Here is a 13,912-nt window from a genome sequence, read left to right as displayed (position 1 = left end):
TTTAAAAATTAGTAATAAATAAAGTTGAAGATTATAACGGAGAATAAATAAATAAGGTAATTATAACAAAGGTGAATAAGTAAAGGCACTAATTAAAATATACATTTATGTCTCCTTGTATAATTTAATTACTACCTACATTTATTTATTTACTTTATTTTTTTGTGTATTTAATTGGATGCTTATTTATTTATTGAGCATTTATTTATTTCTGTATTTATTTCTGACTGTGTCAGGATCGGTCCTCCATAGCGGGGTGGGAGAGTTATCAAGCACGTAAAGTTTGGTTCAGATGTTAGCATGTACACTGAAGTTACAACAACTTCCTGTGTCATGGCGAAGACTTGATCTTTGACGCCACGCCACAGACACGCCCATTGACGAAAACTTGCAAATAGCACAACTTTTCATCTTCAATGCCTTTAGAAGGCACAGCAGAAATTTGAGGTCGGTCGGACTTAATCCCTAGGAGGAGTTCGTTAAAGTACGAAGTGTGTAAATCATCCAAAATTTGACGTAAAATTCAAAATGGCCGACTTCCTGTTGGGTTTAGGCTATGGCTCCAAGAGACTTTTTTGTGCGTCTGGACAAGATACACGTACCACAGAAAATTCGTGCACGTAGGTGAAACGTGCGGCGGGGGCTGCTTCGTTAAAAGTCACTTCCTGTTGCCAGCAGGTGGCGCTATGACTGTGGGTGAATATCAGCATGTACATGTGTTCAGGGCGGGACTCTCATCCTACATGTACAGTTTGGTCCAGATGTGAGCATGTACACTGAAGCTACGACAACTTCCGTGTCATGGCGAAGAGCTGATCTTTGACGCCACGCCACGGACAGGCCCATTGACGAAAACTTGCAAATAGCACAACTTTTCATCTTCAATGCCTTTAGAAGGCACAGCAGAAATTTGAGGTTGGTCGGACTAAATCCCTAGGAGGAGTTCGTTAAAGTACGAAGTGTGTAAATCATCCAAAATTTGACATAAAATTCAAAATAGCTGACTTCCTGTTGGGTTTAGGCTATGGCTCCAAGAGACTTTTTTGTGCGTCTGGACAAGATACACGTACCACAGAAAATTCGTGCACGTAGGTGAAACATGCGGCGGGGGCTGCTTCGTTAAAGGTCACTTTCTATTGCCAGCAGGTGGCGCTATGACTGTGGGTGAATGTCGGCATGTACATGTGTTCAGGGCGGGACTATCATCCTAGATGTACAGTTTGGTCCAGATGTGAGCATGTACACTGAAGTTACAACAACTTCCTGTTTCATAGCGAATCATCGACGCCACGGACACGCCCATTGACGAAAACGCGCAAATAGCACAACTTTTCATCGTCAATGCCTTTAGAAGGCACAGCAGAAATTTGACGTCGATCCGACTAAATCCCTAGGAGGAGTTCGTTAAAGTACGAAGTGTGTAAATCATCCAAAAATGGCCGTAAAATTCAAAATGGCCGACTTCCTGTTGACTTTAGGCTATGGGTTCTTGAGGCTTTTTTGTGCGTCTTGATATGATACATGTCCCCAGAAAATTTCGTACATGTAGGTTGAACGTGAACGAGGGGCTAATTTTTTCCAATTTTCTAGGTGGCGCTAGCGAGTCATTTTGCAACGCCCATGTGCGAAACTTGTAGAATACGAAATTTTTCACCGGTTCTGACACGTTTGCAAATTTTGGTGAGTTTTCGAGAATGTTTAGGCCATGTCAGTTGAGCCTACTTTGCAGAAAAAAAAAAATATATAATCCGAGCAAATTCAATAGGGACCTCACACGGTCGTGCTCGGGCCCTAATAAAATATAATCCGAGCAATTTCAATAGGGACCTCGCACGGTCGTGCTCGGGCCCTAAATATAATCCGAGCAGATTCAATAGGGACCTCGCACGGTCGTGCTCGGGCCCTAAAAATAATCCGAGCAAATTCAATAGGGACCTCACACGGTCGTGCTCGGGCCCTAAAAAAAAATATATATATATATATATATATATAATCCGAGCAAATTCAATAGGGACCTCACACGGTCGTGCTCGGGCCCTAATAAAATATATATATATAATCCGAGCAAATTCAATAGGGACCTCGCACGGTCGTGCTCGGGCCCTAATAATCTGAGCAAATTCAATAGGGACCTCGCACGGTCGTGCTCGGGCCCTAATAATAATCCGAGCAAATTCAATAGGGACCTCGCACGGTCGTGCTTAAACTCTGCATGGGCACTTAGTACTTAAGGACTCAGATCAGGATTGGTACTGTAAAAACATGACTAGGAAATCACACACACAGTTTGATACTTTTCAGGAGTCATTTTGTGATCCGTTGATTTCTGTTGCCGTTTGTCTAGAGATTCAGTAGCGCTGTTATCTCACACCAAGAGCTTGTTGTTGAACTCCAATTTAATCCAATTATTTTTTCATTTCTTTCATTTATCAAAAATGGAAGTTACTTTGCAGACAAAAGCAGAGGACATTTGCACTGAGATATTAATATTCCAAAACTAATAATTGCTGTCCACTATTTTATTGTCCGTCAGCATTTTGCACAGTAACACAATTTAAATTGGACATTTTGCAGTGAAGGAATAAGAAATCTCTAATCCAAGTTACCAATTAATCTTTTATAACAATTTTCATGAACCCAGTTGTATCCATACCACGTATGAAGGGTATTTCTGCCAGGTAACAGGCTGAAATAATGTCCCATGGGTCTCGATTTCAGCTGCGACATTCTGATGGTACAGTCAGAATTTGGAGTAAACAACATGAAAGCATGGATCCATCCTGCGTTGTATCAACTGTTCAGGCTGGTGGTGGTGGGGATTTTCTTGGCACACTTTGGGCCCCTTAGTATCAATTGTGCATTGTTTAAACACAACAGACTACCTGAGTATTGTTGCTGACCATGGCCATCACTTCATGACCACAGTCTTCTGATGGCTACTTCCAGCAGGATAATGCACCATGTCACAAAGCTCAAATCATGTCAAGTTTTACGATAGATAGATAGATAGATAGATTTAAATTGATATGCCAATTTTTGACATGACCGTTGTTTGCAGAATTTGTCAGTGTACCTGAAAGTGGATGATCTTGGCATAAGTTTCAGAGATGGACTCTGCATAGAAGGGTGTGTTCCCCAGCAACATCTCATAGGCACAGATACCCAGAGCCCACCAGTCACATTCAGGACCATAACCTCCACCTCCCTTTACTGCCCTTAAAATCTCTGGAGACAAATAGTCAGGGGTCCCAACTGCTAGAGATGAGTGAACCTGCAAGGAAATCAGTAGGCTGGATTGGAATGTATTTCAAAACAAAAAAAAAGTGTCTACAGGCATTTGTTATGTTGTGTGAAACTGTTATTCACATGAAAATATGTTTAAACCATGATTTGTTTAGGGTTGGGATTGGGGTTTAGAGAGTATCTCTTGAAACATGTAAGTGTCAACCCTCACCATCCCATCCTCTAGGAGTCTCAGACAGGAACCAAAGTCCCCTAGTCTGATGTGTCCATCAGCTGTCAGCAGGATGTTGTCAGGTTTGATGTCTCTGTGTAACATATGGGGTAGAGGGGCAATTGTCACCTCTAAAGGTCAGATATCAAAACCATGGCATAGTTTGTTTGCAGTGCTTTTATACTTGTCATATTACAGTTCCAGGAGAGATTGCATATGTTGTGAGATATGTTGCAGTCTGAAACTAAAATCCAATCCAATCAAAACAATATTATCACCAACTTTAGTTATAATTTAGTTAATAATCTACCTGTGTATAAAACCTAGTCTGTGGACAGAGTCAATGGCCATGACCATCTCAGCCAGGTAGAACTGAGCCATGTCCTCAGGGATGCGATCTCCAAACTTACTGAGCAGAGTCAGCAGGTCCCCCCCTACATAGTAATCCATCACCAGGTACTGGGGTAGGAGAGAGCAGATGGTGAGGAAAATGTCAGTGAGATTTAAGTTAAATACAGAATATGCTGTAGCCTAGCAGGTCATATTTGTACAAAACATTTAATTGACACATCTTATTGGCCGTGTTTGTACTTACCAGAAAGTTGTCATCCTGAAAGGCATAGTGCAACTCTGTAATCCAGCGTCTGTCACCCCTCAGCAAAACCTCCCTCTCCTCCTGGTAACATGCTGTCTGTATGAGACACAAACATAAAAAACAGAAAGACAGATGGCCAGATGAATGTCACACTGAGCTACAAATAACTGAAGGACACCCATCTTAAATCAAAGAGCATATGCTACAATTTGACTTTTCTTTCCTTTTTTCCTATGTTTTTTTGTCCTGTGAATGTGACTGCAGCTTTGTGTCTGTGTGTGTACCTCTCCTCGCCTCAGCAAGTCCCACTTATTCATAATTTTCAGAGCATAAACTTGTTGTGTGCTTCTCATCCTGGCCACAGCAACCTGCAACAGTGACAAGAAAAAACAACCACAATAACATGAAGCATGCATACAAAAAATGGATGCAAGAATTACTGAAGACATGAGATCAATGCATGCTTAAGTCAGGACTAATCACTGAGTCATCTTAAACTGTTTGATAGAGTGATGTGGAGTTGAGTTGAATTAACATGTATCTGACACAGTGTCAACAAAAACTGAATAAAACCTTCAAAAGGTGGGATTTATAGCTGGCCAATTGTATTGGATTGCATTTAGTTGCACATGTGTTCCTAGTAATATCCAGGATAATTAGACCAATAAAAAAATAAAACGACACAAGAACACAAAACAACAATTTTTGTAGAAGAAATGGTTTCCATTGCTGAAGCAGAGCATTTTGCCTGCCTGATTTTGCTGACATGTTTAGATTTTGTTGCTTTGTTAATTAGTGCTTGGTTTTCTGCTTCTACCATGGTTAAGTTGGCTACGTAGTTAACTGGTTTATCTTTTTGGCTGTTTTAATTGTGTTTATTTTAAATTCAATCAGGATTCTGCACAGGGTCTTTTATTTTGAAAATTGACCGGTTTCTCAATGCTGTTCTGTTTATGACTTCCTGCCCGGATCGCTCTGTGCTGTCAAAAACAGACTTGCTGCGTATTCTCCGTTGTTGGGCCTCACATCCATGACAATGACGGGCCTTCAGGTAACTGAGACTGGCTATAGTCTTTACACAAAGAACAAGCTACTCATACCTAGCCATTTTGTGTTCAAAGATATAAAAGGAACCCGAGCCCAGAGCTCTCTCCCATTACAAGTTCCTCAGTGGAGGTAAATATCTCCTTGCTGCGCTTCCTAAAGAGGACTGACACTATCATCGTTGCTACCAAAAGCGACCTGAGTAAGAGGCTTGTGTCTGGGCAGCAGATAGTTTTATAACTTTGTTATTGTAACTAGGGCTTGACATTAACACCTGCCAAATGCGGGTAGATTTCAGATATGGTACGTAACACAGTCACTCTCACTAGCCACTTTGGCGTGTTGAAAAATTGTAATCTTGTCAAAAGGCACTTGAAATAACAAACTAATTGCAATGTGACGCTACAGCACAACAACGGCACCATGAAGAATACCTGCACATAGTGTTTGCTCATTGGTACATTCGTGAAGCCTTTTGTCTTGACCGACAACACTGGAAACAAGATGTGGAGATGCACATGAGTGTGAGTGTGCGTGGCTGACCAGTGTGGAGAAAAATGCGCAGGAGAACAAGAGAAAGAGAAAAGGCAGGAGGACAGTGCCATTAATGCTGCAAAATTACAGATATCTTCATGATTAAGGGACATGGTGGTATTTAAAAAGAAAACAGGAGGGTTGCACTCACATCCCATCATATCATCACATCGCAACTATCTTTCCAGAGTTGATTCTATGTTTTAATACAAGTAGGCTACTCATGTCATGTAGGAAAGCAGTAGATGCTTTTTTATTGGAATAATCTGGAAAATAAAGACCTGTATACTCGTTTCAGGTGGACGCAGTTATTCAGAGCGACCAGAGCTCATGATTCAATTCAATTCAATTCAATTTTATTTACATAGCGCCAAATCACAACAACAGTTATCTCACAGCGCTTTTCATAAAAGAGCAGGTCTAGACCGTACTCTGTGATGTTATTTACAGAAGCCCAACAGTTCCCACCAAGAGCAAGCACTAGGCGACAGAGGCAAGGAAAAACTTCCTTTAAGAGGCAGAAACCTCGAGCAGAACCATGGCTCAGGGTGGGCGGCCATCTGCCTCGACCGGTTGGGGTGAGAGAGAGAGAGAGAGAGAGAGATGTAAGGAGAGAGAGATGTAAGGAGAGAGAGAGGGGAGGGAGGCAGCCTACACAATATACACACAGAGGTACACACAGTGAAGGTAATGTTGCTATAGACTAAATGAAAAATGGTACAGATATTTATAATAGTGTTAATGGTAACCATCGTAATGTTAATGATTATAATAACAATAAGACTAGCAACAATAGTCGTTGCAGCAGAGGGTGTCGAGCAGGAACACGGGGGCAGCAGGTGACCCGCAGCCACAGATCCAGACTCCACAGCTCCAGAGCCAGAAAACCTGCAGGAAGTGATAGGAGGAGAGAGGAGAGGGACGAGAAAGCACAAGACTACCAGAAAGGGGAGAAGTTGTGTTAGTAACATGCAATAATGGGATGAGGTTGCATACAGAGGGAGAGAATGTAGAGGAGAGAGGAGCTCAGTGCATCATGGGAAATCCCCCGGCAGTCTAGGCCTATAGCAGCATAACTAAGGGATGGTTCAGGACTACCTGAGCCAGCCCTAACTATAAGCTTTATCAAAGAGGAAAGTCTTAAGCCTACTCTTAAATGTGGAGATGGTGTCTGCCTCCTGAACCCAAACTGGAACCTGGTTCCACAGGAGAGGAGCTTGATAGCTGAACGCTCTGGCGCCTAGTCTACTTTTGGAGACTCTAGGAACCACAAGTAACCCTGCATTCTGGGAGTGCAGTGCTCTGGTGGGGTAGTAAGGTACTATGAGCTCTTTAAGATAAGATGGTGCCTGACCATTAAGAGCTTTGTAGGTAAGAAGAATGATTTTAAATTCTATTCTGGATTTTACTGGAAGCCAGTGCAGAGAAGCTAAAACAGGAGAAATGTGATCTCTTTTCCTGGTTCCTGTCAGAACACGTGCTGCAGCATTCTGGATCAGCTGAAGAGTCTTAATGGACTTTTTCGAGCAGCCTGATAATAAGGAATTGCAGTAATCCAGCCTAGAAGTAACAAATGCATGGACTAGTTTTTCTGCATCATTTTTAGAATGATAAATGTAAATCCAGTCAGAGTTCTGAGGTAATCCAGATGCAAAACAAAAGCGCACTAAATGATATAGGCCAACATAAAATTTGAATCCTGCCTTAATTGTGGATTTTTTCTTAGACAAAAAGTATTTCTTCTTCTTTGGTCTTTGTTTCTAATGCAGATCATTTTCCTACCCTGTATACAGTTTTTAATGCTGTCATAAATGAATATTTAAACAGTGTTTCTGAAGCAATTTTTTTTCATGTTTAGTTTTTATCTTTTCAATTAATCTTCTACACCAATGCAGCACTTTTATTATATGCAATAAGAAGGTACTCTAGTTACGTGTTTATCTTGTCTCGTCTATCTTATCATGTTTTCATGAAAAAGGAGCTTTACACACAACCTTATCAGAGCTAATGATAATGGTAGTAAATTTTAGCATGCCAGTTTTAGCACACCATAGTCAACTAAACAATCATATGTAATAATATATAATCATATAAAATGTAATTTCTCAACAACAAAAATGTGGATAGTTAAAATGCTGTGGCTAGTAACTTTGGAGCAAAAAAGTTAATGTAAAGCCCTGACTGTAACTTACTTGTTCAAGCTTCATGTGGTGAATTTCTGTTAATAATAGACAAATAATAATTAGGGCTTTCAAGCGATTAAAAAAATGAATGTAATTAATTAAATAATTAATAATGAATTGCATATGTAGATATTTGCCGTGACAATCAATCAATCAATCAATCAAACTTTATTTCTAAGTCAAGGCGTTAATTGCAGCATTAATGGCACTAGTCAAGGCGTGCTGTGACAAATGCATGTATAACCCTCTCAAAGTCTGTGAGGGATAAAAAGGGCTTAAGCTTAGTAAGAAGCCTAAGTTGAAAGAAACTTTCACAACAGAATTGATCTGCTTCTCCATTTTAAAATCACAATCCATTATTACTCCAAGGTTTGTTACAACAGACTTAACATGGCACTTCACTGCTTGGACAGATAACAATCCCCTGTCCTACATCTTGATAAAGCCCCACCTGGACGCCTGTGAACAAAGATGGATGGCCAAGCTCGCAGCGTATGACTTTGATCTGGAGTATGTACCAGGTATTAAGAACACTGTTGCAGACGCCTTGAGCAGTGAGCCCTTTGTCCAATCATGTGTTAGTCATCCATTGCTGAAAGAATCTTATGTTCAACTTCTGAACGAGGTCAATGGCATTGTCAGGGGCACAGTGCAGGATGCTTTTAGGCTGACCAATAATTGTCAAGATGTACGGGAGTCAGGGCCAGAGTCGCCAGATCCTGGTGCTGGGGCTGTGTCTCAGCACGTGGGGGGTTCCATTAGTCCAGAAGAGGTGTCAGCTGCGCTGGATGCCCAAGGGGGTTGTGGATTAGCCAGTCTGCCTAGCGCTTACCCACCGTTGCCACAGCTGCTTGGTGAGGACCCTTCTATTGTCTGCCTTCAGGAGCAGGATACAACGATAAGTAGAGTTTTATTTTATGTGCAACGTCATAGGAAATCTACCAGACATGAAGCAGCATCTGAACCTGCCTGCATCACTAAGCTCCTCAGACACTGGAAAAAGCTAAAGCTAAAAAATGGGATCCTGTACAGAGTGAGGAAAACCACCGGGTGAATAAGAAGCTCTTCCAGTTTATTGTACTGGATGGCCTTAAACATCAGATCCTGCTCTGCATTCATGATGCTGCTGGCCATCAGGGTTGTCCACGTACTCTCTCCCTCACCAGGGAACGTTTTTTATGGACTGGAATGGAAAGAGAGATAGTGAACCATGTACGCCAGTGTGAGAGATGTGTTGTTGGCAACACGCCTGAATCTGAGGCTCGTGCACCCCTTGAAAACATTCAGACATCTGCACCGATGGAATTAGTGTGTATTGACTTTTGGTCTGCCGAACTGAGCAACAAGAAAACAGTCGATGTCTTGGTAGTAACGGACCCTCAAAAATGGCACACGCCTTCCCCTGTAGGAACCAATCTGCAAAACATGTTGCTCGTCGGTTATGGGATGATTTTTTCTGTGTATATGGCTTCCCCAAAAGAATCCATTCGGATCAGGGTGCCAACTTTGAAAGCAGTCTCATGAGAAACCTTTTGGAGATGGCGGGGGTGCACAAACCACACACTCACGTACCACCCCACCCATCACCCAATGGGTAATGGTGTCACAGAATGCTTCAATAGGACTCTTGGAAATATGTTGAGAACCCTTCCCCCGACAACAAAAGCCAAGTGGCCACAGGTTTTGCAGACATTGATCTTCTGCTACAACTGCACAGTACACGAGACCACTGGCATCACCCAATTTTTCTTGATGTTTGGGCAGGTTCCGCGCCTTCCTATCAACATCATGTTCCAGCATGTGCTCCAGGATGAAAAAGTGGTCAGCCGTAATGAGTTTGTTATTCACTTGAAGCAGGACTTGTGTGAGGCCACACAGATTGCTCGACAGCACAGTCTTGGAGAGCAAGTACGTCACGCCAGGCTCTATAACCGCAAGGTCAGGGGCTCCCCATTGGCTGTGGGTGATCGAGTCTTGCTGGCCAATTGTGGTGAAAGGGGCAAGAGGAAGCTTGCTGATAAATGGGATTCATCCCCTTATGACATTGTTTCAGTGAGGTCCGGGATTAATGTGTACAGGATAAAAGATGCTCAAACTGGCAGAGAGAGAGTTGTGCACAGGAACCTTCTACTCCCAGCTGACTTTCTTTACCTGGATGTGGTCGAAACACCAGTCTCCCTTGTGGGCTCATACCCTGTTGATGTGGCTGGTGGAAGTGGGCAGGATTCAGTGGTGGTGGGCAATGTGGATCGCAATGCCCAGACTATGGACTGGCTCATGCATAATCCTGAAGTTCTGGATCCTGTTGTGAATGGTGACTTATCCCCTGATGCAAGAAGTGATTCCGTCCCCGACGATGTCCTTGCTGGAACTCTTGACTGTCCTGCACATGGCTTCGCTACAATGGAGGAGGCTGAGGCGATGTCAGATCCCATCACCTGATCCAGACTCAGTGAGTGCAGCTGACCTACCTGATCCAGACCCTCTCAGTGCAGCTCAATTACCTGATCCAGACTCTGTTGATGTAGCTCGCTTAACTTCTACAGATGGCATTGACCAATGTTCCGCAGTTAGCACGCAGCCTCATAGGTTACATGCAGGTCGTACTGGGGCAGTCACTACAAGATTGGGGAGACATGTCAGACCCCCCCAATAGGTTGATTTATGAGATGTCAACACAAAAGGTTGAGAATAGCTTGCCTGTCTCGAGTTCTGTTTTCACTTTCAGTAGAATGTTTGAAGTCTAGCCTATCAGACTTTTAAGTTTTGTATGGGTCTCGGTCAAGTGAGGACTTTGTTATTCGGTTGGATTTGAAGTATGTAATGAGAGCTATGTGGTGTTAGATGTTCAGGAGATGTAAATGGCATCTTCTTTGGTCTGTAATAAGTATGGGGCATGGTACCACCCTTTCCTTTTACACTCCTTATGGGAGAATTTCATATTGACCTTAATTGTTCTGGTAATGCTTAGATGTTGCCTGGAGTTTAACAGAATTTAAGGGGGTGTATGTAACAGTGTAAATAATTAACATATGTTTATGGTTAAATTCCTGTTAAAATTGGGACTATTAACCATGGTCTATCTACTCAGCGGTATCATTTTGTTAACAGAAATTCCCAGCAAAAGGTTGTTTTGAGCTAAATGCAGTGCATTATGGGTGACCCACAGTAGTTGGGAATGCCATGCTATGGGTAAGTTGGGATTTTGTCTGCTCGGACACATATTAAGCAATAAATGTAGTTTACGTTTCCTATGAGGTGTAAAAACTGTCAGCATTAACCATTGATATTGATTTTCAAAGACATACTGGCAAAATTCGTAGTTATAGTGCTCTACAAGCTATTGTTTGTTGAATGTGTAGTAACAAATAGCATTTTGGCTAGCTGCTAACGAGCTCTGTGGTGTACGTGACAGACTAGTCTATTAATCTGGAACCGTGCTTTCTCGTCGAACGAGAGCGGACCTCTGACCAACATTTCATTCATGCTGAGCAACTGTGGTTGTGTTTGTGTCCCATTGTTGCAGGTATGTTTATATATAAAACTGTTAAGCATTTTATTGCAGTGTATGTAGTTGACGAGTTAAACTGGCAGGAGTAAATTTGTGTAGGCTGCCGACAGGCCTGCTATACTCCATTGCACAGCATATCCTGGTTCTATATTTATAAAACGGAGCCTTAGTGGGTTAAAATGTAATCCATGTAATATGTCTATGGCGAGTTATTTTGAATATTGTCATTAAATATTATTGCATTTATTGTTGATAGCTTACTATTACAAAGCCTAGAATATGTTTTAATTTCGTATGTTTTTGTAACCTTTTTTTTTTTTTATGTTTTTTTATATTCACATTTATATATTTTTTATATATAACTGTACCACTATACGATCGCATTATGGGTGACCCACAGTAGTTGGGAATGCCATGCTATGGTTCAAGCAAGAGTGGACCTCTGACCAACTTCTCATTCATACTGAGCAACTGTGGTTGTGTTTGTGTCCCATTGTTGCTGAATAAACTATTCTGAGTGCTCAATCCATCTTGACTCCAGCGAAGTGTTTGGGGATAGCAGACAGAACAAAATAGAGAAGGTCACACTGGCACATGTGCCAAAGGTTGCTGACCCCTGTTCTATCTAATCCAAAGCCAGCAACCACTGCAGAATGAATGTTCACTGCTGGTGGCTGAAGGATAGATTGTGGTATATTGTATATATAGCTTTTCTTTGTGCCTTTCTCTCCTCCTCCTGCTTATTAACCCCACATGCACACGCCATATGACCCCTGCAGCTAGCCGCTAGTGCGTCACCATTTTTGTAGTTCAGGAGAGAGATTGTTGGCAAGTCGTTGGCTGTGATTCTTTGTGTATAATGTTGTAGCAAGAGTTGGTTACCACGGTCAGTGTACAGATTCACCCTTCTCTGTTTGCCACCTATAGGTGCATAAAACCATTTAGACTGATTATTTTGCTCATACTGGGTTATTGGTCCATTCCAGGGTGGTGCCTCAGATTTATTAATTATAATTAATATTTTGAATATTCATACTTTGATTAATATTTCAAGAATATCTTGGATATTCAACAAATTCAGCTAAATTTTAAGATAAAAATACTACATAATGTTGCTTTGCAGCACCAGTGCAGTCAGGTCCGGTGACAATTTATTAATTAAAACACCATGCCATTGCTTATAAAAAGAGAAAGTAAAATTGTATAAGCAGCTAAATAAATACTCTAAATCAATGCTGAGTCAGAACATGCTGATTTCAAATACTTTCAAAAGTACTATTCCTGCTCACCTCACTAAACGTGCCTCGGCCGATGACCTTCAGGATGTGAAAGTCCTCTCTTTTGATACGAGTCCTCTTCACCTGCCTCACCAGGGTCTCAGCTGTGATTGCAGGAGAGAAGACAGAGATTGTGTCTACCAAAAGTTTTATTTGTATTAAAAATTATGGTATAAATCACTTCAAACTGCACTCTCATAAGTACATTTGGCACATGCTGTCTGGCCAATAAACTGATGCTTCTCAACAGAGCAAACAGACTTTTCCAGATCTGCTGCCCTGTCTGCACCGAAACCTTGCTTGGTGAGCACATAGTGTACTACCACCTCTGCATAGCCTGCAGGCTCTCTTTGTGTTGTCAAGGGCTGGACTGGTAATCTGGCATTTGCCTGGTGGTCCGACACACCTTGGGGCCAATTTAGTTAGTATAGCCAGAAGGAGAGGATAGCCATGGTCACTGCCAGGCAGAGGAGGAGGCGTGTGACAGTGAAGCAGAGGGACAGAGTGACCGTGAAAGGGCGATGGGACACTTGACAATTACAAGAACAACTAGACAACTATTGCTAACCTTTATTATTAGTGTGAATGCTGTGAAGCAGCACACTATTGTTATTCAAATCTATATTATTTTGAATTCTTCTTCCGTACGTTTTTTGAGTGCTAACTACTTCTGCATACTCTGTGCTACAAAAACCATTCAACTATTAAAATGTTCAGCTTTTTAAGGACATTTATGCTATTACATAACTTTTATACCTTTTACACTTTTTAAACTATTAAGCTTTTCATGTAATTTTTTTAACATGTAAGTCAGTGGAGAAATCTTCAACTCCTCCTTAAACATCTTCAAATTACTACTTCTGCAAACTTTCAGCTACATTCATCAGTTCAACTGTCAATTGTTCAAAAATCTTTAAGCTATTAATGTTGTATTCAACTTTTTGATATCTTCTATAGTTTTTTCACAGTCCCTGTTTTAGTTTTACAAAGATTTCAAGCCGTTTCTGAGTTTATAATGGAAACGGATGGGACGGAATGTGGTAGTAACTTCTGCAGTACTAATAGTACTAATAGTAGTGGTAGTAGTAGTAGTTTGTGCTGTAGTGGAGGTGGAAGTAGCACAAGAAGTATTAATAATGGTAGGAGTATTAGCAGCTGTGGTAGTAACTACTGCATTACTAATAGTACTAATAGTAGTAGTAGTAGTAGTAGTACCAGGTGGTGGTAGTAGTAGTAGTACTAGTACTAGTGAGTGCAGTAGTGGTGGTGGTAGTAGTACAATAAGTATTATTAGTGGTAGGAGTATTAGAAGCT

The 13,912-nt window shown here is 41.4% G+C and overlaps 1 protein-coding gene across 1 annotated transcript in view; it reads right to left on the bottom strand.

Moving 5' to 3' along the window:
• Positions 1–13,249, bottom strand: part of LOC119895795 (myotonin-protein kinase) — a 66,747-nt gene extending 53,498 nt beyond the window's left edge. Inside the window, exons 1-6 of the mRNA XM_038709113.1 lie at positions 12,611–13,249; positions 4,334–4,417; positions 4,050–4,145; positions 3,765–3,913; positions 3,455–3,548; positions 3,074–3,271 (exon numbers count right to left, since the gene is read on the bottom strand). Of these exons, the coding sequence (XP_038565041.1) occupies positions 3,074–3,271; positions 3,455–3,548; positions 3,765–3,913; positions 4,050–4,145; positions 4,334–4,402 (606 nt within the window). The 5' untranslated portion in view covers positions 4,403–4,417; positions 12,611–13,249. The remainder of the gene's footprint in view (positions 1–3,073; positions 3,272–3,454; positions 3,549–3,764; positions 3,914–4,049; positions 4,146–4,333; positions 4,418–12,610) is intronic.
• Positions 13,250–13,912: the final 663 nt, after the last annotated feature.

Source organism: Micropterus salmoides, unplaced genomic scaffold (genome assembly GCF_014851395.1).
Source record: "Micropterus salmoides isolate LMB-PRFRI ecotype aquatic unplaced genomic scaffold, ASM1485139v1 Ms_hic_scaffold_9, whole genome shotgun sequence".
Lineage (NCBI taxonomy): Eukaryota > Metazoa > Chordata > Actinopteri > Centrarchiformes > Centrarchidae > Micropterus > Micropterus salmoides.
The sequence above is the reverse complement of the archived record's forward strand: the minus strand, read 5'-3'. Positions and strand labels throughout refer to the sequence as shown.